At 52.7% G+C, this 26783-nt stretch overlaps 1 protein-coding gene across 3 annotated transcripts in view; it reads left to right on the top strand.

Annotated features, from left to right (window-relative positions):
* ATF6 (activating transcription factor 6) overlaps positions 1–20527 on the top strand; it is a 128332-nt gene extending 107805 nt beyond the window's left edge. For all 3 annotated transcript variants that reach the window (XM_087827897.1, XM_016210462.2, XM_087827898.1), the window contains exon 16: positions 16171–20527. In XM_087827897.1, coding sequence (XP_087684023.1) covers positions 16171–16379 — 209 coding nt within the window. In that variant the 3' untranslated portion in view covers positions 16380–20527. The remainder of the gene's footprint in view (positions 1–16170) is intronic.
* The last annotated feature ends 6256 nt before the right edge of the window (positions 20528–26783 follow it).

The raw sequence follows: 26783 nt of genomic DNA, 5'->3' as shown, positions 1-26783 counted from the left end.
GCCCCACTGCAGCCTCAGGTTGTCTCCCCTCCCTCTCCTACAGCCTCCCTCACGTCCTTCAAGTGTGTGACTTACTGCTGCACCTTCCTGGTTGCTGTGTTCTGCCCCCACCCCGACCCAACCCGACTCCATACAGCTTTGACAGCTCTGTGCCATCAGCATCCTTGTGGAGGACGAGACTTTCACTCTGCACCAGCTCAGCCTCGGTCCACACAGTCACCCACAGTAACTCAGGCCTCTGAAATCTCCTCAGGCACCCACTTTGTTCCTTCTCTCTCACTGTCACCACTTGCCACTCCTGACCTCAAGACCCCCGTCCTCTGACACTGCCACCTTTTCTGTCCATCACACCCTCAGTGGCCATGTGCACCTCTTTACCTTGCTATATTTCATGTCCCTCCTACAACCCCCCCACTACCCACAACTCCTTTTGTCTTAGGTCCCACTTGTCTATAAAAATCTCACAGGAGCCGTCCTCTTTCTGCAGCTGGAAATTGCTGGAAATAGTGTTGTTAGGACTTGTAGTCACTTTTGGTTCATGACCATTAATTCCAAGCAGCATTCAGTCCTACCCTTAAACCCCTCCCTTCTCTCCTCACCCCCCCCCCCCCCGTGACCTCATTTGCACCCACAGCCTTCCTTCCAGGGCAAGGGAAGTCTCTGCCCCGGGTTTCTCAGTCTTGGCTTGGGCCGCTTGTTAGGGTGTATCCCTGGTCTTGGAGTTGCTGTGAGAGCTAAATGAGGGAAGGTGCTTTCGGCAGTGCCAGCTGTTCCAGGTTAGAGGCTGTGGCACCTTAGTCACTGTTGTCATTGCCACCATGATCACTGTCCTCTGATGAGGCTCCTTCCTGTGGACGCAGCATCCTAGCCCCTCTCAGGTTCAAAGTCTCTGCTCCTGCCGTCTGTCCTCAGAGTGGTTCCTTCTCTGCCGGACCACCCGTGAGCACGGCCTTGCTGTTACCTGCTGTGGGGACTCTGACTCCTCTGCACTTCCCAGTGGAACCTTGGAGGAGCCACTGGCTGCATCACCCCCATTTGCTCCCCTTCTGCTGTCCCGCCCACTCCTCTCTGGCGTTTACCCCTCATTCTGCGAAATGTTCTTCCAAAAGGGCCATGTCTCTGTCCCCTTTACCTGACCTCTCAACAGGTTGACATGGTCCACTATTTGGTCCTGCAGTTTTTATTTTTAAGGATTTCAAATCAACTGAACCATTGAAAGACAAGTACAGCAAGTGCCTACATTTCACCATTAGCATTTTCTAAATCTTTATCTGTTTATCTGTCTACACTCACGTATTTCTTGAACCACTTGAGAGTAAGTTGCAGACATTCTGACGCTTGACCTTCTAAATGTGAGAATGTGCGTCTCCTAACAATGAGATATTCTCTCGCATGCTCACAGTTACATGGCCACACTTTAAAAAGCTTAACACCATGATACAGCACAGTTTACTATGTTGTCCATATTCCAGTTTTCATGTCTGTCCCAAACACTCTCCATGGGTTTTGGGGAGGTCTTCAGAATCCAGTTAGGTCCTGTGTTGCCTTCACTTGTCATGCCCCTCAGTGCCCCTGCACCTATTCAGCCCTGCCCTTGTCCTTCCTGACAAATATGTGCTTCAGAAATCACTCATCGTGGTATAACGCACATGCAACAAAAGTCACCAGTTTTGAGCGTACAAGTTTGGTGAGTTTTGACAAACGTAAGCATTGTGAAGCCACCACTCGCGTCGTGACGCGAATGTTTCATTGCTGCAGAGAAGTCCTTGCACCCTGCAGGTGTGTCTGACGTCCTCTCTCTCAGACGCGTGGTTTGTGGGCTCTGTGACACCACGCTGGTTGGCTTTCTCCTGCGTCCGCTCAGCCGACTGCTCTTTGAGCACAGGGCTCCAGGAGGGCTCTGTCTGCATATGGGAACCGGAGCAGTGCCGTGGGAAGCACTGTGGACGACCCCTTTCATCTGTTAGTTCTGTGTCTTCATAGATGAGACATTGAAGTTCAAGTAACTGGAACCTTTTCCACAGACATTGAAGCTCAAGTAACTGGTACCATTTCCACAAGCATTGGTTAGCAGAGAGGCAGGATTAAATGCATGGTGTGTAACAGGTTCCCATCATTATGTTGTTATTTCTGTATTAAAGGCACATGTGCAGATACCGCAGGTATTTGAGGTATATGTTAAACGGCTGTGTCCCTGTGTTATAGGCTGTGCCAGTACAGTGTAACTGTGTGGCACCATGCACCGGCAGTGCAGCGCAGCACAGCACGAAGGGCATAACACAGCCACATGGCGTAACACAGCAACAGTGTATCACAGAGTAACAGTAACAGCTAACACAGCAACAGTGTATCACAGAGTAACAGTAACAGTAACAGCTAACACAGCAACAGTGTATCACAGAGTAACAGTAACAGCTAACACAGCAACAGTGTATCACAGAGTAACAGTAACAGCTAACAGCAACAGTGTATCACAGAGTAACAGTAACAGCTAACAGCAACAGTGTATCACAGAGTAACAGTAACAGCTAACACAGCAACAGTGTATCACAGAGTAACAGTTACAGTAACAGCTAACACAGCAACAGTGTATCACAGAGTAACAGTTACAGTAACAGCTAACACAGCAACAGTGTATCACAGAGTAACAGTAACAGCTAACACAGCAACAGTGTATCACAGAGTAACAGTAACAGTAATAGCTAACACAGCCACAGCATAGCGCAGGGTTTGAATCTGATGGCACGTTTCTGGAGGGGCAGGATCAGTAAGGTACATGTCACTTGGTTATTACTTTGTGGTCACTTGAAGATTTTACTATTTTAATTCTCTATATGATTAAAAACAGTTGGCAAGCACAGTTCTGTCTAATCCTTTCAAGTGTGAAGTAATTGAAATACGTGCCAGGCTGCCTCTCACCGTGTTGCGGAGATTTGAAATTCACAGTAAAGAGCGAATTGAAATTATTAATGTCCTTTTCAACAGTGGCTCTGAAAGGAAAACACATGTAAAAAATTGACCTACAGAACCCTCCAAGATTCAGAGACAGATTTCTTTGGCTTATCAGGCATAGGAATTTGACATTTTATGTTATAAATTATATAATGTAAGTTATATAGTTTATAACCTGAAGAGTAAAAGTTATAGGCACAGAAGAGCTTGGGTAACATTTACTGAAAGAGCAGACTGTTGTGAGTTCATCTCTAATATCAGAGTTTTTCATCCTCAGCAAATGAGGACTTGAGAAAGTTGAATACAATACAATTTCTGCTGTCTCTGAGTTAAAAGTTCCCTGTGACTTGGAAAGAAAAATGAGTTGTGGGTTTGCTCCCCTCAGACATGGGGGAGCCTGAGGACATGAAATCAAGTTTTATTGAGCAGCTGGTATGTGTAGGACCTGGAAAGGGCATTTGGGAAGAGGGATTTGATCTTCCAGTTTTAGCAAAGTAAATTGGATTCCCAGGGCAGTGTCTGGTCTTCAGCTGTAATGTAAGACCTGTGGTTTTGAGCTGTGTGGACCTCTGCATTAGAGGTGGCTAAAGAGTAGAGCATGGTTGTGAAATTAATGCCATTGAGAAAATATCAGTCACACCTCTTTGTTCTCCAATTACTGTTCTTCACTCTCCGTTCTCTTTATTATTTAATTTCTTTTGTGTCATAAGAGGGTTGGGAGCAGGTTAGTGAGCTGCAAGGAAGTCTTGTTTGTCTGAGGGAATCTTCACACCAAAGATCATTGAAGTAAAATAAAATGCTGGTTACACTTTAACAAGACTTTAAAAAAAGTAATGGGGACAGTTGGCAGAACAGTGATGATGAACTAAAAGTGCTATTTTTAAAAAAGGATCTGGAAGTTTTTGCTCTAAAGTCACCATTTCCTACTTTTAAATTATTTCCACTTATGTTGTGGTTATAAGCCGCTCATTTCCTTTCAATCTTGATAAATAATTCAGCAAAATAGAACACAGAGGAGATTTTTAGATGGTAGCTGCTTTGTAGAGATCTTCCATCAGGGAGGGAATCGCTGGCAGCAGATGTGTCCGTAATTTGACCATCGCTTAGTAGTCGTGGTCGAGTGGTTCTCCCCGCATGTGTTGCATCTGCAGCCAGTGTGGCCCCTGAGGGATCAAACAAGAAATACAGCTATTCCATCCTGTTGTTACTAAGGGCCCAGGTAGGAGAACAAATGACTTCAAGGTTACACAGTAATTATATTTAATCTCCAAGTCATTTCCATGTAAAGAAAATCGAGAAGAACTCACTGGCAATTAAACACTTGTTTAGTTACAGAGGATATGATGAGGGCAGGAAGCAAACCGCCCAGTAATGATCAGAGAATGGTGACACCACTGCCTCCATCCACGGTCAGTCTCACACAGGCGTCCTCCTGAGGAAAACACTGGAAATGGCATTGTTAGGGACGGTTCTGCTCAGGCAGCCGGTAGCCGAAGAGCCTTGTGCCTGGAAGTCGTGCCTTTGCTCTTACAAATCCGTTTCTCCTAGAGGCCCGCGGGCCGGCTGTGTTTATAGTGTTCTGTTTTCACTGCAGCTCTTTCCGTTTCAGTGTCGTGCAGTGGAATCCAGACCGTTGAGTGAGTGGAGTCTTCTCTAAACCGCATTTTAATTTTTTAATGCAGAACGGAATACTGGTCTGAGTTTTGACTCACTGCCCAAAGCAGTAGTAAAATTTCCATGGTGGCCATTTCTACTGAGAAAAGGAGAGTCCCACTAGTCATCTGAGAAAAAGAAGTTTTCCTCTCAGAAAGACACACAGATCTATTACCTATGTATAGATCACAACTGCGGCTGCAGTGATGAGTTAATGCTTACTGACCACGGTGCGCAGCACCTTCGTAAACACCTTGGTTTTTATTTTGAGCCCCTGGGTGGTGGTGGCAGTTTTCTGGGAGAAGACAGTCACTACGGGAGGCAGACTATGACTCTGGTTGTCTTTAGAATTTGGGTAAAATTTGGCTTAGTTCATGGATCCTTTTGGCTCACAGCCCCATTGATGCTGAGTTACCAGCTGGGCCTGGACCCAGGGTGATAGTTTAGTTCTAACCCAGAAACAGTGTGCTGATTGACGGCTTAAAAGAGAGATCAGTTAGTTCCTGGGTAGTTACAAATCCCGATGCTTGTGATGTAGGACCAAAAATGAGAAGAACGTGAGAGATGATAGACTCTTGGTGATAATACCAGTCTGTACCGTGGGAGATGAAACTCAGCTGTAAAGGAAACTTAAGAGTGTCGGATGAGGAGAGGATGAGATGGTTGCATAGGGGTTGCATCCAGCTACAAGTACCGGGAGCCCTAGCGACTTACTGGCTTAAGTAAACTGGATTTATTTTCCCTGTATGTTGAGACATCCACAACAATAAACCAGTCCTGTTGCTGCTGTTGGTCCAGCGTCCTAAGGATGCAAGAACTAAGGCTGCTCACCTCTCTCGGCCTCTCCCAGATGATCTTAGCATGGCTGCTGCAGCTCAGCCATCTTTCTGTATTTTAGAAGAAAAGGGGAGGAGGGCATGGCATCTATCAGGAAAGCAACATTTTTCAGAAGTTTCTAGCAGACTTCTGCTTATGTGTCACTGGACATAAACTGTGCTTATGCCCAGCTTCAAGGGAGTCCCAGGAATCTAATGTTTTATTTAACTGGAAACATTGCAATGTGAGAAAAGCAAGGAGTCCTCTTAGGACGGAAATAATGGCACCAGGCAGGCGCTGAGCAGCCGCTGCTCACCACGCACCATGAGCCCTAAGCTGGGACCCAGTGCGGTGTCTGGACAGAGTCCACAGAGAGAACCCTTGCTGGAGAGAGACAAGACCAGGCGTGCAGGCTGCAGCTGGGTGGCTTAGGTCATTAATGAGCTAAGGAAGTGACTTTACCCTATTAAACAAAATTATGACAAAATTACGCCGTGGAAGCTCTGTTAACAGACTGTTACTCTGGCTGAGGTCTGCAAATAGAAAGAAGCTGGGAGGGAAGATGAGCCTGGAGGAAGACCAGAGCATGGCAGCTGCAGAGATGAGCTGAGAGACGTGGCAGCCGCCGGGGTGAGGTCATTGCGGGCCTGGAGTGGGGAGGGAGGGACAAAGTCCAAGGAAGTTTCAGAGGGAAAATCTGTGGTGCTTGGCAGCTGGGGACGTGCAGACCCTGTCCTGGCTGCTCCTGGCTGCTCCTGGCTGCCCCCGGCTGCCCCGCGTTCTCTGACTTCCTCTTGTTGCTTGAAGTCACTGGTGTCCTTTTTAAACGCCTCCCAAACGTGAGGTTATCCCCACTTAGCGTAGCCGCTTCTGAACCTTCTTCCACAAAGCAAATCTGAAAACCGTTTGTAACACGACGCGGGCGTGAGAAGGGTTACTGCCTCGGGACTCACTGCAGTGACACAGGTAACGTTCTCCACAGGTAGTTTGTCTTTTTGTGTTTGACTTACTGAAACGCCACTTAACCTGTAGGAACTTCCACAGTTCCTCAGCAGTTGAGACGGGCCTGTGCTGCATCCCCCAGGACCCGAGTGCTTCTGATTGCCAGGCCCTCTGCACCCCCCGGCCCTGAGTCCTGTTGGCTTCCAGTGAGGTCACTTCCTTTTCCTCCCTGTGGCAAGAATCTGTTTCTACTCACACAGATGGCTTAGCTTTCAGCCAATAAAAACTAGAGCTCAGACCTGGCTGGTTTGACTCAGTGGTTAGAGCATCAGCCCATGGACTGAGGGGTCTGGGGTTCGATTCCAACCAAGGGTACGCACCCTGATCAGTTACAGGCTTGATCACGGGCCCTGGTCGGGGCACATGTGCCAGGCAACCAGTCGACGTCTCTCTCACATCAATGTCCCCTCCTTTCTCTCTCTCTGAAGAGCAGTGGGAAAAATGTCCTCAGGTGAGGATTTAAAAACACCTCAAGAACAAAAGCCCTGGAGCTAAGTATCGGTTTAGGCCAGTAGAGCTGATTGGAGCCGCCTCCTGTGAACTGTCCAGAACCTGACTGTTTCTCTGTTTTACATGCATTAAGTTCCTCAGATGGATTATCTTTGTCCTGGAAAATTGGGAACGTGGTAGTGAGTATGTCAGAGACTGAGCCATTTCACAGTCTTGGGTGTCTGTCTCCACAGGCCTGCTGGGCCAGCCCAGGGTCAGACCTTCTGTGTCTTTGTGGGGACAGCAGCGGTGGGGGTGACAGTGGCGGGGACAGCAGGGCTATGGCTCTGGGCGTCGTGCAGCGTTCTGTGGCGTAATTCCATCTTTACTCACAACTGACGGGGCTGAGAAGTTAAGAGAACCACAGCCGCACTTTCTGAACAGTCCTCTGCAGTCAGTTTCCTGCAGCCTGAGTGCTGGCCCCTGGTCTTCAGTCCCGTCCTGACCAAGTGCAGACAGAGGACTGAGCACCAGGTGACAGCTGCTATGCTTACCTTCCAGGAATCTATGAATATTTCATGCTAATCACATAACTTGGGACAATCGCCAACAAAAGGTATAGTATTTATATTTGGAATAAGGTCGAGTGGCCACAGGCCAGCTTGGAGTTTCTATGATAAACCAGAAACTTTCCCCCACCATCTGAAAATAGGAAGAAACCAGTTCTGAGCTGCTAAGCTCCGGCATTCTTGGCGTCTTAAGTTTACCTAATTAAAGCTCTTTTACATAAATTCATTCCGTCCACATTCAGCAGACGTTGACTTCAGAGTTTGCCTGCTTTTCCATGTATTTAATCATACAGAAGTCTTGTTTATATTTTTTAGTCAGTAAATCTTAGTCTTTTCTCTAAACTAGCCTGTCCCAGACCCACAGGTCAATTCTACGTTAAAAATAAAACATATCACTTAATCATAAAAATGTCCTCTCACTAATGAATTTACTGTCCGTGTTTCTGTAACGGAGGCCACGTGCTCTCGCAGGCGGTCAGCTCAGAGCGCGCGAAGGTTGTGCACAGGCTGACAAGTCATGTCTCTACTTAAACTCTGTGTTTTGGAAAAAAGATAAATCACGAGCTTGGTTTCTGATGACAGTAAACGTCCATGGACCCAGAGAGCTGCAGCCCCACGGCCCGCACAGCTGTGTGTTGTTTTAAACAATAGTGTTTTCCCACACAGTGCGGGTTAGGCCTCAGCTGCAGCAGGGGAAATGCTCGTTGAATTCGTCATTGTTGTTCTTGGCTCCTGTTTTTATGAGAGCCTTTTAGCGTCCTGTTTCAATAATCTATTTCTCAAGTAGATTTTAAGCCATAACGTACCTTACTTAACATTTGCAGATTAAATTACATTTATGACAATGAATTCAAATGTTATGTTTCAAAAATAGTTTTATCTCAATATGGAATGTGAGCCTCTGCATCTGTTGTGGAGAATTTTGGAGACATTCTGTATCCACTGGTCAGCGATTCGCATTTCAATTCAGTCTATTCAGTGATGGAAAAGGCAGCAAATTATGCATTTGAAATAAATAACATGAATCAGCTGAATAAATGCAAGGTTTCCACGGCAGCTGTACCTTCTGTGTTCCCAGCAGTTGTCGGAGGTCCCGCGTTCTCCGTGTCCCAGCAGCACTGACTGCTGTCTGTCCTGACCACAGCCGTCCTAGGGGCGGAGGTGCTGCGTCCAAGCTGGGCATGGTTTGCATTTTACCTTTGGCTCAGGATGCTGGGCGTCTGTCTGTTCACGGTGACTGGCCGTTTGTCTGTCTTCTTTGGAGAATTGTGTCAGCTCATTTGCCCATTTGAAAATATGATTATCTTTTATGATTGGGTGGAAGGAATTCTTCACATACTGTGGATGCTAGTTCCTTATCAGGCATATGATTTGCAAATGGTTTGGGCATTGGGCGGTGGTTCAGCCGTCTCTCGTCCCTGAAGCTCCGCAGTGGCTCCCCATTGCCACTGGGATCAATTCCAGACTCTGGCCCGCCCCTCCCTCCTCTCCCCCTGTGTCCCCACTTTCAGCGGCACCTGGTGGAGCCCTGCCTCCTGTCTCCTGCCTTCATGCCTGAGTCATGCTTCCACTCCCGAGAGGCCTGCCTCAGGCCAGGCCGAGGACCCTGGAGTGCAGCTCAGCCGTCACTTCCTTCCGAGAGCCTTCCTTGTCACCTGCCACCCCCCCATGCTGGGGAAGGCACCCTTCTCTGTGTTCCCGTCGCACTGCACGCTCACTCAGACTTGAATGTCACCGAGGGAGTGCTGTACCTGTCTTCTAGCACCCAGCACACCACTGCTGGGTAAATACTTGTGTAATTGGATCAGGCTGATCGCGGGCGCAGACTCCCACTGGGAGGGAGGACATGGGCCCTGCTTCTGCATCTGAGCAAAGCCCTGCTTCTTGTGCTCTGGCTGACAGCTGCTGTGATGCATAGTGCATGGGTATTTTAGTCCCCACATAAAAAATAGGGTTAAATTGAGCCTGTCTGTGTTCTGCGAAGATTACGCAGTGCCTGCACTTCCCGGGGTGGGACGTGGGAGCCCAGCTGCAGGTCGGGGGTGTCCCTGTTGGGTGGCATTTGGCTAGATGAGCTAATGGTGTAAGTAACAGGTCACAGCTGGCCCCAGGAAGGGTTGGGTGGTAAAGCCTTCTTGTTTTAAAGTCTTGCTTCTAAAAAACCCCAGGAAAAGCAGCTTTTAAGAATGTTTATGGGCCTGTCTTCTAAGGCGAAAACCAACCCAGTTTTCCGCCATCATCCGGGTCCCAGAGATGTTGATGGTGACCATGGGTGGACATAGTGTGGTGGCTCCCAGTGGTGGGGAGGGCAGGGTTCTCACTGAGGAGACAGCATCACGAGACGCTGGTGGGGAGAACCTGCCTCAGGAATGAGGAACGACCGTGCCTCCCGGTGCTGGCTCAGGCTCGTGGGGGCCTCCGTGTCCCCGCGCCTGTGTTCTTGCACTGCCACCTGTCTTCTTTCTTTTCACACTGAGTCACGGGACTCAGGACGCTCTGGATGATGTGTTCAAGCCAAACACATCCTCACTCTTTCTAGCACTTTTCTGGATCCGTCACTGTCTCCCTTGTGGGTCTGGTGATACTGTTAACAGTGTGGTGGGAGCATCTCCCATACACCACAGGATGGTGGCTGTCGCTGTGACCCCTCCACAGGGCAGGAGGCCACAGCGGGTCCACTGGACCCCGGAGGCTTGTCCTGTGTTCTGCTGCTTGGACACTCAGCCCAGAGCGCCCCACATACCTGCACGGCTGGCTGCCTCAGTCCCACCTTTTCACCAGAGATCACCTTCCTGCTCCAGCCTGCCCAGACCTCTTTCTGAGCTCCAGTCCAGCCCCACCTTCTGGTCTGCCTCTGGCTTGAGCTTTGTCCTTTGTCTGTGGCACCTCCCAGCTGGTCTCCTGCAGTTGCGTTTGCTCTGCCCACTGGGATGGAAACACTGATGTCCTGTTCATGCCAGCTCCAGTCAAGAACAGCGGGCATGGCACATAGTAGGCACTTTGAGACTTAGGGGAAGTTATAGGCGATGAAGGTGACGGTGAGGAGACAGTGAGGTGAAGCGTCAGATCTGGGGCTGCACTGTCTTCTCACGCCCAGTCTCAGGCCAACTCTTGCTGAGCTCTGTTCCCAGTGGCACCCAGGACACTCCCAGCACCTTGGAGGTCACACCCAGCCGGGCCGTTGCCACACAGCCAAGGCCTCGTTCACGCAGCTGCTCAGCCTCTGTGTGGTCAGCAAATGGGAGTCCTGCTGTCTGGGACGTCACCTAGGAGTCAGGTAGAATGCAGCTTCGGAACCAGTGTGTCCACGGAGCCTCGGGAGTTCCCAGGCCCTGACCGGTCTCTGCCTCCCGTGGCTTTCCACCTGCGCAACTGTGGAGGGAGAGATGACTCCTCCAATTGAAGGTGCTGTACAGTCTTCTAACCATATCCACGGGAAACTCAGGGGTTTGGGTTTTAGTCTAAAATTGCAGCACCCGTCAGTCTCGTCATTTTAACCTGTGGGCAGCTGTTCCTGGCACTTGAGTGAATTTTTCTGAATGCGCCTGGTACTGTGTGACTGCCATCCCAGACATTTCAGAGTCCCTTTTATGAGAAGTATGCTGGGCGTCTCATAGGAACCTATTAAGGCTCTTTCGCGACCTGAAACTCTGGCTCAGTGATTTCTGCTAATAGCTGACCCTACTCAGTAGGATGGCAGAGATGCTGCAGAGGAAGGGAGAGGGAGAGAGAGAATCGATGCAAGAGTGCACATCCATCGGCTGCCTTCTGCACGCCCCCTACCAGGGATCGAGCCCGCAACCCGGGCACGTGCCCTGACCTGGAATTGAACCTTGACCTCCTGGTGCACTGGATGATGCTGAGCCACACTGGCCTGGGTGAGAAGGCCTTTCTGACGCTCCGAGGAGAAGGGGTGAGTCCCATACCTTGACTCAGGAATAGCTGCGAGGTTGGGTGGTAATCTGCCCGCAGGGTGGTTGTCTTGGATTTTATAGAAGTGCTTGTGAATGTTGGTTCAGTTTTTATGGGTCCCGAATCTCAGGTTGTGACACCATATCACAGTTTTCTAGTACCTGTGCCAGTGGTTTAATTATTTATTTATTTATTTATTTATTTATTTAATATATATATATTTTTTATATATCTTTATTGATTTCAGAGAGAGGGCAGCAGAGGGAGAGAGAGATAGAAACACCAATGATGAGTCATTGGGGATCGAGCCCGCAACCCGGGCATGTGCCCTGACTGGGAATCGAACATCGATCTCCTGGATCCTAGGTCGATGCTTAACCGCTGAGCCACGCCCGGCCGGGCCAGTGGTTTAATTATTAGAAGTGGGAAAGTTATTGGCCATCTCTAGCCTTGGGCCCCAGGCCCCAGTCGAAGCTCCAGGGTGGGTGGTTTATATACACTGCTCTAGGCCTGCACTCTCTTCAGTGTGAAATTGTTACAGATCTTCTAACCGCATAAGCTCTCTCCTACCAGGCTTCCCACTGCCCCCAGGAATAGTGACCAAATTCTGCCCTGTCTTACAGCTACACATATGACAGCTCACCCACCCTGCCTGCTTTGGACACTCCCAGTCCAAATCTCTCCCCATCAGAGAAACTTTGTTTTTAATTTCTTCTGGCAAAGGGCAGACGTGGTGGTTGCTAGGAGCTCTCTGTATGTCCAGAAGGTTCCGTTGCCATGAGCAGCATGACTCAATTGCTCACATTCTTTCTGGCCTATGGAGGAGGTTCCAGTTCTACCCCCAAAGATGCCAGCCGTTTCCTCCAGGAGCCAGGCTCCTGTAGATGCTTCACGGTGTTCAGGCAAGTGGCACGTGCATGTTATCAGTTACAGGGGAGAAGGTGGCGTCAGTCCTCCGGACGTTTCTTAGACCTGGGACTTGAAATGGGATGTAAAGGGTTGACAGAGTTTGCCTGGGGGGAGCATTTCCTGGGAGTGCAGAGCAGCAGACGAAAAAACACCAGAAGAGAGAGTCCTTGCTGTGGGGGGCGATCAGAACCAGGCCTCAGGAGGGAGCTGGAGAGAAGATTGGCAGGTGGGTGCAGTTGCTGCAGAGGGGACAGTGGCCTCTCCATCGTCACTGTCCTGCCTCCTGTCCCTCCTCCTGCTCCGTCCCCCTTTCCTACCCCCTCCAGCTCTTTCCTTGTTTTTCCATCGGCCTGTCTTGGCTGACAGTGTCTTGTGAGCTGTGCCCCCATACCCTGCTGGACTAAGGCACGGCTCCCGCCGCCTGTCACTGCCTGGCCTGGCCTCGCTAACACAGCTGAAGGCTTCTTGTTGGGGTCAGCTCTGATTCTGCACAGAAAACTGTTTTATCCGATTTGCTTCTTTGCAAAGCAAGGTGAAGCCTTGTCATTTCTCGATGACACTTCCTGTAAAGCTGTGTGTGTAACTCTCTTTGGGGTCAGGGCTCTGGGCCGAGAGTTAGTCAGCGGGTGGCCTCTCAAAGCTTCCCGACTCCAGTCATCGAGTTTATGTCCCTCGACACCCACGTCACCTGTTTCCCACCCCAGGGTCATGCCCTCTGCGCTCAGTCACAGTGGTGCTGGGTTTGTAGCCCAGCCCCCTTCCTCTCATGGCCTGAGGATGCTGCACTGACTGTGCCTGTTTCACACCTTCCTGACTTGGTGTTTGTCGCTGTGCTCACCTTGGAGGCCCAATGTTTGCCACAGGAGAGGCTGCGGCACCTCTAACACTTCACTCCATTCTCTTCCTTTTGCTTCCATAGTTCCCGGGCAGCCACTTTCTCTTCTGTCCAGTCCACGGAACGGTTTAGCAGCCTCCGAGGCCCCCACACTTCTATATGAGCCTTGAGCATTCCTGTTTTCTCTGATTAGTGGGTCACCGAGGCCGGGCCCTACCCCTCACATCCTGCTTGAACCACCAGAGCCTGCAGGGCCTCAGGGCCACCTCTGACATCCTCTGTTCACTGAGGCACAGACCAGAGGCAACACTTGAAAATGTCATCCTGCCAGTGTGGGCTATTCTCAACGTGGTCAGAGCCTTAGAGAAAGGCTAGAAGGAGGTTTGTCTGCCTCCCGAGAGCCTCCGTGAGCAGGGGTGGGACGTCTCCTTAACTGTCCAGGGTAGAGCTGAAATGCCCACGCTAGCTGTTAGAAGGTCCCGCAGAGTGGACAGAGACTTGCTGCTGCCCCTTTAACTGTTTTTTAAGGTGCTGGGTAACTTGGGACTCCTATTGGCCTCTCACATGAAACCCTGACGTGTCCAGCTTGTTATTCAGAGGGGTTCCCTGGATTCAGCTCAAGGCGGACACATCCCCTCTCTTCTCCTACTAAGCCCGATGGCCCTGAAGTGCTACTTTCAGAAAGGAGTGAAGCACAGAGCTGTCTCAAAGCAGCTAGACTGTCCTCAGTCCAAGTATCCTCCGGGCTGGGATGTTGACGAAGGGCCATCTCGGCCACGGCTGGGACTCCTGGGTTTGGAATCAGTCACAGCTTTAGTTTCCCTCGGAGCATCTGAGCTCATAATCCCAGGTTTCCCATCTCTCTTGGTGTTTAAGGTACTAGAGAACTTTGGTCACCACTTCAAGCCATAGCAGGCACATGGGCTCCGATCACTTCTGCAGGTGGACAGCCTGGAGGGAGACGAGTCTTGCTCTGAAACTGTCATCTGGGTTCTGAGTTTGTCCTGGAAAGCAGTAAAAATTACTAACATGTGTGACATGCCTCTAATCCATGTGCTTTCCATCATCAGTTTATCTGTGCCCAGTGTGCACACACATGCATGCAGGCACAGGCGTGCACACACATGCACACGTGCACAAGCACACATGTGCACATGCATGCATGCACACACGCATATGGCTTCCGTTTTTCTAAAATGGGAGGGGCCGTGGTTCCAAAAGGAGATGACATTGTGGCACCTGGAAAGTGCACCCAGTCACATGTTCTGAATGAAATGACACCAGCAGCTTGTCTTTCTTTCATCTCCTCCTTCTGGGAAAGAAACACTCTGATAGGAAACATTAGCTCATTTACAGGCACTGGGACTTAATTCTCTGAAGATGGGAAATGTCTGCTCGCCATTGCGAGCGGCGGGACTGCAGACTTGGAGCTGAGGGTTGCATGAGGGTCTCACGGGCAGGCAGGTGAGTGGACACCCAGCAGTTGCGGCAGGAGCGGGGAGAAGGGAATTCACTCCGATTGCAACAAGAAATTTGTAGGCTTGGAATGGAAAATTCATCATCAGTGGAGACTTTTAAAAATTGGAACAGATAGCCAGCCAATGGAAAGTGGAGGAATGATGTTTTCTGTTGGCTTTAAAATAGAACATCTGCTCAAGACACAGATGAGGGATTATTAGAGCTGATAGTTTTTAATATTTGGGGGGGGTACAGACCCCACTGAGGATGGAGCACCTCTCCACTGAGCTGCACCTGCAGTTTCAGGGAGCTTGGACTCTGAAGCCTATGCGTGGTCCCTCACTGAGGACCCTGACTCAAGGGACCCATGTCTCCTGGCCTCGTAGTGAGGACCCCACGGCTTCTTTCCCCAAACAGTGAACTCTGAAGCTGAGTCAGACTCTGCGCGTTCTTCCTGCTGGTTTGTAACTTGGCAGCACAAGGTCAGCGTGAAATGGATTATGGGAGAGAAGGTATTTTACTTCAAGTTCCATCCTGTGTCCTAGAGAAGCCAAGTGCTTGATTTCTGAAACCTGTTGGCCCTGTATCATTTCCCTACAAAGGCATCAGGATGAGGTTGGCCTGCAGCCTCTCTCCCTTCCCGGCAGCTCTGGATTTGCAGATGGAAATGCAGACCGAGAAGCCACACTGATGCCTCAGCGCCCTTCCAAGTGGATGCATCTCCTCCTGGTCACTGTGGAAGTCCAGCGGGGCGGGAGGGACGTGATCTCTTTATAATTCTCTCATCAGTTTATGCCCGGGTTTCACTTGACTACAAGTTGGAAAACGGTCAGATCCCCTGGAACACAAAAGAAGAAGTGACTTGGCCCCTCCCTCAGTAAAGTGAGGATGGAGGTGGCACGTGTCTGTGAGCACTAGGCTCTGGATAAGTAGTCTCCCCCTGAGTTTATGTGGCTGTTGTGGTTTTCCTCTGTTCTCCGCAAATAGCCTGTGTTTTACCTTCAAGTCCCTTTATCCCCATTGGAAATTGTCTCTTTGTACTGGAATCAGGACTCTGTGTCTGAATTAAAGTCACCTTAACATGGAGGGGAAGTGAGGGTGGCCCCTGAGAAAGAGCACAATGGTCAGATGTCAGTCTTCAGGTGCTTGACTTCTAAGGCAAACCCTTAAATTCGTCATTGGGAACATCTTAATGAAATTAGAAATACTACTGATGAGTAGGGGCCACCCAGTGCTAGCCGAGGTCTCCTTTGCCAGTCACAGGCAGTGTTGGTCCTGTGACAGTTTCTCCTTCCCATTGTTGGGGTTCTTCCCTTTCCCCCACTATAGCCTCCGTGGGCTCCAGGCCCAGTCTGTCCTGCTCACACGGGAAGTACATGAGGCATCATATGTGTGGACAGAGCCCTTACTGGGCCATGCTGGTTGTGTGGGAGCTAGAATTGAGGTGAGGTCAGGCCCTCCCATTCGGCCCCAGTCCAGCATAGCTCTGCTCGGTGACCAAAGTCCCTCTGGACCCTTGGAGGTGGGTTGAGAGCTCCCACCCTGTACGCTCATTTCTGTTTCTGGGATCCAAGCTTAGGGCAGAGTTACATGTCCTGTTCTGTTGATGACTCGCCCCTGTTGTTCCCCCTGCAGAGAATGTTATCAATGGGCAGGACTATGAAGTGATGATGCAGATCGACTGCCAGGTGATGGACACCCGCATCCTCCACATCAAAAGCTCGTCTGTTCCACCCTACCTCCGAGACCAGCAGAGGAACCAGACCAGTACCTTCTTTGGGTCCCCACCCACAGCCACGGAGGCGGCCCGTGTGGTCAGCGCCATCCCGGAGTCACTGCAGTAGCACTGGGCTGCATGGGAAACCAACTGGGACCCTGCAGGCTGGGGAGGGGCGACGGGTGCTTCCTCCTGCCTTCCCGGTGGCACTGCCTTCCCATGGTACCCAAGAACTGCCTCATGATCGCGTTTGGGGAGAGAGAGAAAAGGAGCTGCTCATGTATGTGTCCGCCCATCCCCTGGGAATGCCTGGGATTCAGACGCAGGCCACCTTTCTCCTGGCCGCGTAGCCCTTTCCCTGCAGTGTGGCCTCAAGTAGACCCCACACTTTCCTGAGCTGCTTCTCCCGCTGTGTGTGTTGTGTTCAGTCTTCATCTTTCACGTCAGAGCTGCTTCCCTCTCTGCCCTTTCATGTGTCGACAGTTCGTCACTGCCCAGGTTCCTGACTAATTCACTGCAAACCCACTGTGCACACTATGCTCATTGGAAACAGGTTTGAAAACCAGAACAGCCAGATGCATGCCCCAGAAGTCAGAACGTGCAGAGCCTCAGGGAAAAAGGGAAAGCCTATCAGTGGCACTTGTCCGCACTCGCTGTCCACGGTTCACACCCCAGCCCACACACACTTGCCTGTTGGGGGCCTGGCGGGTAGCAAGTCCGAGAGAATGAGGTGGAAGGAACGGGCCAGTTGTGGGTCCTGCTACACATGCTTGGACACTGAGTGTCTGGCGTGACTGCTGCCTGCGGGCAGAGCCTCGCTCCCGTTTCTTCTGTGGACTGGAGGCCACTGAGTGTAGCACCCTTGGTGGGTCTTCTCCCTCATGACTGGAGCTGATGCCAGGACCTCAGAATGGACCCCGCCCCCACCTGTCACACAGTGACACCTCCTCAGCTGAGGACAGGCGGGCAGGCGGCTTCAGATGAAGCAAATGAGAGCTTTGCTGCTTGAGAACTGAGGCGTTTTATTCCCGAAGCCCAACTGTGCAGATGGGCAGCCTGGGCTCCTGCTGGGGGTGCGTCCTGTCAGACGGCCATCGTGTCAGCGCTCCAGCGAAAAGACAACATTCTGTCCTCCACGGTCAGAGGGAAGAGCAGAACTAAAACTGCTGCCCTTATTTCCCACTGGGGCTGCCCTGTTCCTAAGGCGGGTCTTCCTGCCTGTCCTCCTGCAGGCTCGCGTTTCCTCGTGGAACTCGCTCCACCAGCACTCTGCTCACCTCTTCTCCCTCGTCAGACCCTTCCCTCCCCTCCACACACTGTTCCCTCCCCTCCACACACTCTTCCCTCCTCCATACTATCAGTGCCCCTTTTCTAAGAGATGGACAAAGATTCTGAGTCCAGGAGATACCAGCAGCTCGTGGGCTCTGTCTGGGAATTGGCGAGGCTCTGACATGCTGGGTGGGTGCCTCTGCCCAAGCAGGTGAGATGTTTCCAAGGACTCGGTTTAACCCTGTGAGGGGATGGGGCACTGCTGCTCTGCTGCCCGGGAAGCTGGCATGTGACGCATGGAATCAGCTGTTCCCTTCCCAGTGCAGACCTTTGGGGTCCACGTGGCACCCCTCTGACCTGGTGTCCTGGGTGATGTTCTGGCAGGGCTGTTCTCTCTGGGGCCACTCGCACTTCTAGTGGGTGCCTGTGCCTGGTCCTTCTTGTCCTGTGTCCTGTGAGCAGGCCGAGGGAGGGGCTGTAGCTGGGGCTCCCAGGCAGTGGCCGTGGTGGTGCAGACGTGCTGTGTGAGTGGTCGCAGGGCTCCTTCTGCACTGAACCACGTGGACGTCTCCCCCTCCCTCTCCTCCTTGGCTTTGACGTGATCTATCCACTCCCAGCACGTCCTGTGCCCGCTGACCTTTGCGTCAGATGAGGCCGTCTTGCAGGGGGCGACGTGGGGTTCGGGTGGCATCAGGACAAGGAGTGGGTTGGACAGGCTGTGCGGTGACGTCAGTGGGCTGGGAGCCCCTTCTCCCTGAGGTGCTGGGCACGCACTTCTCAGGGCCGAGTCTCAGGAATGTGTGACAGGCAGCTGGCAAGCAGAGGACGGGACTTGTGTTGTTGCTGCCACGCCCTGGGATCACTGGGCCCCTCGCTCTGCCAGGGTGACAGGTGAGGCTGATGTTTGGCTTAGTTTTTTGGTGAGGTTGCCTTTTGGAGATTGCAGCCAGAATTCTGGGGGCTATGTATGTGTACATAATGGTTTAATTTATTAAATTCATAGATGGGGTTTGCACACTGAGAAGCTTCAATGGGCTTGGGGAGGAAGCATGTCTGCCTGCCCCTGGGCGGCTGTGCCCAGAACAGACGGGAGGCTGCAGGGAGGCGCACGTCCCGGGTTCCTGGGCTCGATGGAGGTGGACACTCCATGCTAGCTGCTGAGTCAGGTGTCACGTGTCAGCAGCATCTTCCCAGGTCAGCTGCTCGAGGGAGGCAGCGAGGACAGCCTCGTCCCGAAGTGAGCGTCTGCGAGGCTCAGCCTCGGAACCTGTGCATCACTTGCCACGCTCACAGGTATAAATTCCCGAGTAAAACATCCCTGTGACTAAGTGCTCAGAGCATCTTCTGATCTTGTTTTAGTGAGCGCGGCTCCAGCCCACAGTGGGCACTGCTGTGTCTTGTGCAAAAGTGGGCACAGGTGTCTGAAGGCTTGATGTGAGCTGAGTCCGTTTCTGGTGTTCTGAGTAAATGTTCCTGGGAAGCCAACAAAACACTTGTGATTCAAACAGACTTTCTGTCCTTTTTAAAGACACTGTCCTGTTGAGCTTCCAAGCCAGACCCCTCCGATCCTGGGCGTGTAGCCTGCGCAGGCACGGTGGTGACCCCCAATGTGCTGCCCCGGCCTCTGGTGCCCTTTCAGCTTTGTGTCCCGGTTCTCGCCCTCCTACTAAGCTCAGGTTGTGAAACTTAACTAGGAGATGTTGCAGGGACCAACTGAGGTTTCCAGGAGACTTCGACTTTCAAGTACCTCTTAGAAACAGCCACTGAAGAGCCTGAGCAAGAGCGATGCCACTGGCAGTCTGACCTCTTGGAAACCCCACCCCTTCCTCAGCAGCCTCCACGTGGCCTTTTGTCCTCTTGGCTGTTTCACCCAGATTAACCTCCCCGGTAAGGTTGCTCAGGCCCCAGCACAAGACACTTGTGGGCACCTGTGAACCCCTTGTTCCTTTGACCAAAAGGGCATGTCTGTCCATCCTTTCAATCCACAGACGTTAAGGGTCTTGGCTGCTATATGAACACTAATTATAACTTACCCTGAAAACAAGAATAAAAGAAAGAACATGTAATAAATTTTCATTCCCACCCCAGTAAACTTTGGGGTGGGGCATTTCCTATTTCCCCACCCCTAGGGATTGTGGTTGGTTTTAAATTTTCTAGGAAGCAGAACCCTGAGCTTCACCCACAAGATGTTGCTGGGGCCCCAGGGGCACTAAGCAGTTTCTTCCTGCCTGAGAAAGGGCGTCAGCGTGTCCTGCTAACATATTTTTAATAACTGCTCTTCAAACAGGTTTATTTTGGATAAGACTAGGACTTCCAGCAGTTTGTTCTGATACCTGTGTTCTATGTCGGGTTCTCTGTCGGGAGCTGTGAAAAGAAGAGAAAGGTTCCTGGTGGGCCGCCTGGTCCCGGGTGTGGCTCTGTCAGCCACTGCCAGGCGCTGGTCCCGTTCTCTACGTGGATTTGCTGATTTGAGCCTTAGAGAGCTAGGACATTGAAAGCCATAGTTTGTCATTTGCGAAGGTTACAAACTCCCTGCTGTTTTGCTACTTGTCCCAGTGAAGTTGGTGGCCACTAGTTAAGTAAACCAGGAGACTTGGCAAGTTCCTGGTGTGATAATCCCAACAGGTTAGCAGGCTGACCTTCTCGGCAGATGTCCATTGGACGTGATGCCTCACAGGGAGCCCGACTTCCAGGTCGGTCTCCAGAATGAGAGACGGTGGGTTTAGAGCTGCAGGTAGAACCGTTAGGCACCTCGGGCCTTGGAGATGCTGCTGGCCTGTTCTCAGCACGTTGGCAGTGTGGTTGGGCGGCCACCCCAGGGCTGCCACCATGGAGCCATTGGCTGAGGAGGGAAGGCCCATGCCAAGGAGAGGTGCCCATGTTCCGTTTAGTATTTGTGCTGGTTTACAACACGAGAGACAGTGACAGACTGTTATGTGCTTTCAAACAATCTTTACAATGCAATACTTGTTCTTTGAAATTCAAATAAAGAATTTTTAAACTTGCCTTGTTCTGTATGAGAGAAAAGACTCAAATGCGTCTTCAATGCTAAGTGATTAGTAATGAGGCTGAAAGCCTAAAACCAGTCACTGTTTAGATGAAATTATTGAATTCTCCCAGCCTGGTGAAGTAAGAGTTTCCTTTATTGTGTCCAGAAATTTGAACTATAATCCTATCAAGGAAAATAAATCTAGAATCTCATGTTTTACCCTTCTGTGGGAACTGGATGACTCAGCCACACTGAAGGCCGAGTCCCAGATGACAGACAGCACTGAGGAGAGGCTGACCATTGACCACTGTTGTGTCCCTCCTCCCAGACCCACTTTCCAACATGGTCCCTTGACTGGTGAGCAGCAGGACCGGTGTGTGGACCCGGCACACGACTCCTCACCACGTTGCCCCACCTCCGGAGCTCACACTTGAGCAGCAGAAGAGTGAAGGTGGGACCCAGCCACATGGCTAGGTCTCTGGTGGCAGGAGGACAGACCCTCTTCCTAGTCCCAAATCTCCAGTAAACACTTTGTATCAGAGTTGTTTTGGGGAGTGAAGTATTGGGAGTGGGGCTCAGTGTGGTGTACCTAGAGAAGGTAAGGCCTCATGACAGAAAAGCAAGACAACAGGTGAACTGGAGTCAGAGAAGCAACGAGTGAGTAGGGAACTAAAACCCCCCACCCCGCCCCCACCCCGTCCATCAGATCCACCCTGCCCCCGCCCCCGCCACCAGGTCCATCCCCACCCCTGCCCTGGCCACCAGATCCCATGGCACTGCCCCACAGGACTTCCCACTGCATGTGGGATGTGGTTCTAGGAACTTTGGGGATCTCAAAGGAAAACCACAAGTGGTAATGTTTCTACCATCCATGGTGCCGCAAATAGGAAGCTGTTCTGGCTCGTACCCTGTCATTTATCTGATGGCGCCTCTCTTGTTGACACGGAGACCATGTCCGGTGTTTTGCTGTGCTTTTCACTCTCACAGCCATTCATCTGTTGAGATCTTGCACGTGCCCGCAGCCCATCCCTCCCCCGGGTCACTTCATGATGGCAGCCGAGGCTACTGAAGACAGCCTCCTAAGCCACGTTGCCACCAGCCTTTAAAGCCAGTGAAGCAACAGGAGACCGTGGAGACAGAAACCAACACCTGTCCCAGGGAAGCAGGCTGTCAAGACATGCTTGAGGGGCAGTTGCTAAGGGCAAGTCCAATGCTGTCGGGTTTCTGGAGACAAGTCATCCCCTCAGAGGACGTGTGCTCAGTATGGGCAACGTGTGAGGCCCCGGGGCTGCTGCCCTGCCCTCCTCCTGGGCCCAATCTTGTCTTAGGTGAGTTCCCCGGACTGCTCCTGTGTGACATTCCATTGTCCCCAGAGTGTGTCCACTGCCAATCCTCCTAATCAGGTTTTCACTGCAGCGTTGACCAGGTGTGGGCGCTGGGCAGGGCAGTGAGAGCCGCTGGTGTAAGAGATCACCAGTCTCCAGATCTGAGATTGAAGAGCTCTGCCCAGAAGTGAAGGACACCCCTTTCAAACAGAGGCTGCTCCACACTAAGAAATGGTGTGGCCGCGCTGGGCAGGTGGCCTTGTGAAGTGAACCAGAACCCACAACTTCAGCTGTCCACAGGCACAGCCTGTCTGCAGACATCAGCTGATCACAGAGGACAAATGAGAGCCACAAAAGCCACCCTGACTCACTTTTCAGCTGGACTTACAAGGCCTGCGGCGTCACCAGGATTAGCCTAGAGAAACGTGGGTTCCTGGCTGCGTGTCTGCACAGATTATGGGCTGCAGGTCATGGCCCCAGAACTTAAACCTTTGCCACAGATGCTTGGTGTTGAACCAACCTTGCACGTCTGCCACGGACCCGTGGGGAGCTGGCAGGTGGACCAGACCACGCCCTTGTCTTCAGAGACATGCATGATGTCTTTTCCGCGGGACCAGGTTCCCACAGGACAGTGACGATAAACTCCAGGAAAGGGAGGGTTTCTGAGCCTGAGAGATGAGTGCTGTCCAACAACAGCTGCTCTCGGGAGCTCTTGGGGGGAAGATTCGTGGCCAGTGTGTCTTGGCCACAGAGCTTGCCCACATACCTGCCGCCCCCCAGGACACAAATGGTGAATTTCACCCTCCCATCTCTGGTTCCAGAAGATGCTGCTGGAATCTCTCCTGCTAGTGACTGGTTCACATCAGACCAACACGTTGCCTCGATTCTGGGCGCCATGTCCCAATACCTCCTTCAGCTGCTTCTGTGTGGTGCTTAGCCAGGGACCCAGGAATTCACCTTCAACATGAGAGCAGGAAGGAGGCAAAGATGTTTGACCTCCAGCTTCCACTGGCCCAAAGGGTCACCTCTTGGGCGACCACAGCTGGTGGCACATCCCACCTACCTGAGGTTCACAGCCTGGCACAAGCAGGGCATGTGGGGTTTCAGGAAGGAAAATCCCTCAGGCAGTTGGATTTTCTTTTTGGATTTTGTTTTGTGCCTGGAGCAGCACCTGGTCCTCCTTTCCAAACCCTCACATCTGCAAGTGCTTGTTTAGTATCTGCAATCCCTGTGGGATGGGGACCCTTCAGTGTCTCATCCAATATTTTGTCCTTAGTAGGGATTTGACACTATGCCTGGGATATGGCTCTTTGGCATTTTAGGCTAAATCAGTGTTTTTTGCTGAGTTGAATTATTGAGCATTTAGAAAGCCACAGACGTTTTTCTAGGCATCTGTTCTGGTGTGGCAGCCTTGTCACCACATGCACCCACCCGCGGACAGGCTGCCCAGTGCTGAGGCAGGACCATGGGGACACAGGAGGCAGATGTGGCAGCCTCAGCTTCCCCGTGGTTCCCTGGCTCCCGTCGCTGATTCCTCTGCTTTCAGTCTGCAAAGTGGAGGAGGCCCTGGTCCAGCAGGTCTGCAGGTGCCCCCACCCTGCAGCAGCAGTGGCACCTGGAACTGACTGGAAATGGTAGTGGTCTGGCCCAACCAGACCTCTTGAGTCAGCCTGAGGTGGGGCCAGTAATCGGATCTGACTGGAGTATGAGAAGCACCCGTGCAGGTGACTGTCAGGCTGAGGGACAGTGTCAGACCACAGACAGGCCTCTGGTGGCTGCCAGCCCCGGCCCAGGCTTTGGGGTCACCGGTATTGCCCAGGGGATCCACCTTGAGAATCACCTGGCCTCCTGCTGCTCAGGGTGGCCACACGCCCAGCTGAGGGCAGGAATTGGAGGTGAGCCCCCACAGCTGGGGCTGTGTCCAGGGAGGAGGGAGGGACCTGGCTGTTTGCCTGGTGCCAGCACCCTCTGTGTGGGGGCTCCTGGCCCCATCGGCCCTCAGTGGAGCAGATCTGCCTGAGAGGCCCAGAGAAGGCACCTGGCAGCTGAGAACGAGGTTCTGAAGGCAGGTCAGTTGGCTGCGGCCTAACCCCCTTTGGTGCAGCACTGTGTCCCTGGTTCCCAAACGTTGCTGCACATGGGAGTCACCTGGGGGGAGTCTTTAAAACTTCTGCTGCCTGGCTCCCACCGGCACATTCCCAGTTCCTTGGTCTAGGGTGTGACCTAGTCATGGGGCTGTCAGCGCCTCTCCAGGTGATTCCAACATGCAGGAAAGTTTGGGGACTGGGGAGCTATGTCTCTGGAGGCCAAGACCCAGCTTGTGTTCCCAGGTTACCAAGCAACACGTCCCTAGAGGTGGAGGGTGGCACAGGGTCCCAGGACCAGCAGGCTGCCTGTGAATCCTCAGGAGTCCGGACAGCAAAGAGCTGGAGCAGGGGGCGGGGCGGAGGGGGCGGGGCCAGGACTGGACTCGCTGGCCGAGGTGATGTCAGACATTCCTTTGCCATGTCAGACCTGGGGAAATGCTTGACAATAATGTGGCTGTGAAAATGGAACTTTCTGTGAAGTGGCATTTTCTTGGAAGGAGAGGGAAGAGGGAGGGAAAAGGAGCAGAAGGGAGGAGGGCGAGGGGAGGCCAGGCCCTGGAACAAGAAGAGATTCTCTCTGAGGCCTCTGGACTCTGCAAAAGTGGGGAAAACATGAAGATGGCAGAGAAGTGCAAAGTGGGGAGGAGTCCTAGTGGGCAGAGGTGGGGGTGCAGCAGCAGCAGGTGAGAAGAGCGGCAACAGGGAGGGTCCCAGTGTGGGGCTCGAGGGCGGATGGACAGATTCTCAGCACGGCTGCCCCGCTGAGGGTGGGACTGTGCGTGTCATGCGCATCCTTTCTGTTCCTCTCGGCTTTGAGGGGCTCACAGAGGAACAAGTCCAAAGGGATTGTGGCAGGTCCGCTCCCCTCACCCAGCTTCACCCAGCCCTGGTTCTGGGATCTCCTCTAGTGGCTTGCCTCAGGGACAGTGTCCCAGTACTGAGTCCCGGGGGAGAGCCTTGCAGACACAACAGAAAAACCTGCCCAGGCTCAGAGTTTCTGGAACACAGTCCCCACCCTCTTGTGTAGTCAGGGTGTGACCATTCCCCGAGTGTTCAGCAGCAGGCCATCTGCACAGCAGGCCAGCATGTCACACAACGTGGCCCCAGAAGCTCAGCTGGCTCAGCAGGTGGCAGGCAGGTCCTGCCCTCACTAGGCAGAGGGCACAGGATGGTGGGGGGGTTAGGGCTAAAAGTCCCCCCAATTCTGCGATCAGCACTTCCCATCGGAGCTGCTTTCCTGAGAGGGTCAAGGTGCAGCCCACAGTCAGGAACCACCGGCTTCTCGGAAACTAATGCCACCGCCAAGTGCTTCAGGATGCGCAATGCCAACATGACACCCCCCCCCCCCCCCCGGATGTCTCACCCATGGCCATGGGTGCTCCCTTGAGTTTCCAGTCATGGTTTTCTGTGGGAATGTGGTCCAGGGCTGACCCTGCACAGGAACAAGTAGATGGGCTTTGTTGGAGAGATGGCAGGCCTGGGAGGCCTTCCTGTAGAAAGTGGGCTTGGGTGAGATCTTAGGGAGGGGAGAATTAGTCAAGTGGTGACAGGAAGGAAACTGGTACTCAGTAACCTTCTGCATCTCAAAGCACCACTTTTGCTGATACTGGCTTTGAACAAGACGAGTGGCTCCTCGGACTCAGCAGAGGCCCCTGGGAGGGGACACAAGTGTCATCATGGGCAGCCAGGACACACCTTGGGGTCCTCAGTCCCTGGGCACAGGAATTCCTTCCACAGCACGCTGACCAGAGGAGAAGTTCATGGAGTTAACGCTCACTGAACCATCCAGTGACACCGGCTGCTGCTCGCCCTGGCCGGCTGGACTCAGTTCAGCCTTGAGCTCAGGGGCCAGATGAGCTGGCCTGTGGGAGACACTGGGGCAGTGAGCTGCGGGTACTCGAGCTCGGAGAGCTTGTGGGGACTCCTTGCATAGCTGAGGCCGCGAGCTGGGCCATGTGCAGGGTAAGTGCAGAGAAGCAGAGTGGCCGCTCTGAGCACCCCGAGGGACAGAGGTGGGGCAGCTCCTGAACCTGCTGTCTGGGCCCCTGAGAGTACAGTGACACCTCCCTGAGTATCTGTGGGACGGCCCTGTGTCTTTACAGTTCTCTTCCATTTGTGTGACCTCTGACCTCTGACCAGGAGCCCCCTGAGGAGCCTACCCTCCTACCTCTGTGCTCAGTCAGGAAAGGCCCGCTTCTCAAGGAGGCTGGAGGGTGGAGCTGGGGTTCTCTGAGGGCAGCAGGCAGACCTCTGCCTCTCTGGCCCGGGCCTCGCCCCCGGGAAGTGCACCAGTTCTCCAGCCCGTGCTGGCCCTGCTGCCGCTGGCTGTGCTTGAGCTCCCCGGGCACTGCCAGTTTCCCGGGGCTCTGGGCCAGGCCTGTCCTCCAGCCAGGGCTCCACTGAGGTCACATGGAAAACAGCCCCAGGGTCCCCCAGCCTCCCTGCCCCCTGCCCCCCCACAACTGTTCTACCACAGGTCAGATTGCTGGGCGGGCAAGTCTGATACAGCTTTTGGGGAAAGCGTCAAAAGCAGAGAACTCCTGGGAAACTGCGTGGCATTGTGTCTCCGTGGCTCCCAGACTAGCCTTCCGGCAGGAAAATACCCAGGCGGATGGCCTTGCTCACGTCACAGCTCGTCTCCATTCTGTAGGGAAACAGACCACAAACCACGGCAACACCAAGCTGGCGACGCAGAGAGAACAGCCTGGAGGCTAGCCCGGGACCAGAGCGAAGCGGAGGCAGCAGGGACGCCTAACGGCGCCCGCCACGGGCACTGCGGCCCTCCGGTCCTGGCAGCCGGCGTGAGGAGGAGCCTGGTCCGTCACGGAGTCGTGTGCGAGCTGAACTTTGGAGAAGCCATC

The sequence above is a fragment of the Miniopterus natalensis genome, chromosome 19, assembly GCF_054644295.1.
Source record: "Miniopterus natalensis isolate mMinNat1 chromosome 19, mMinNat1.hap1, whole genome shotgun sequence".
Classification (NCBI taxonomy): domain Eukaryota; kingdom Metazoa; phylum Chordata; class Mammalia; order Chiroptera; family Miniopteridae; genus Miniopterus; species Miniopterus natalensis.
Note: the sequence above shows the minus strand (reverse complement) of the source record. Positions and strands in the feature narration are given on the sequence as shown.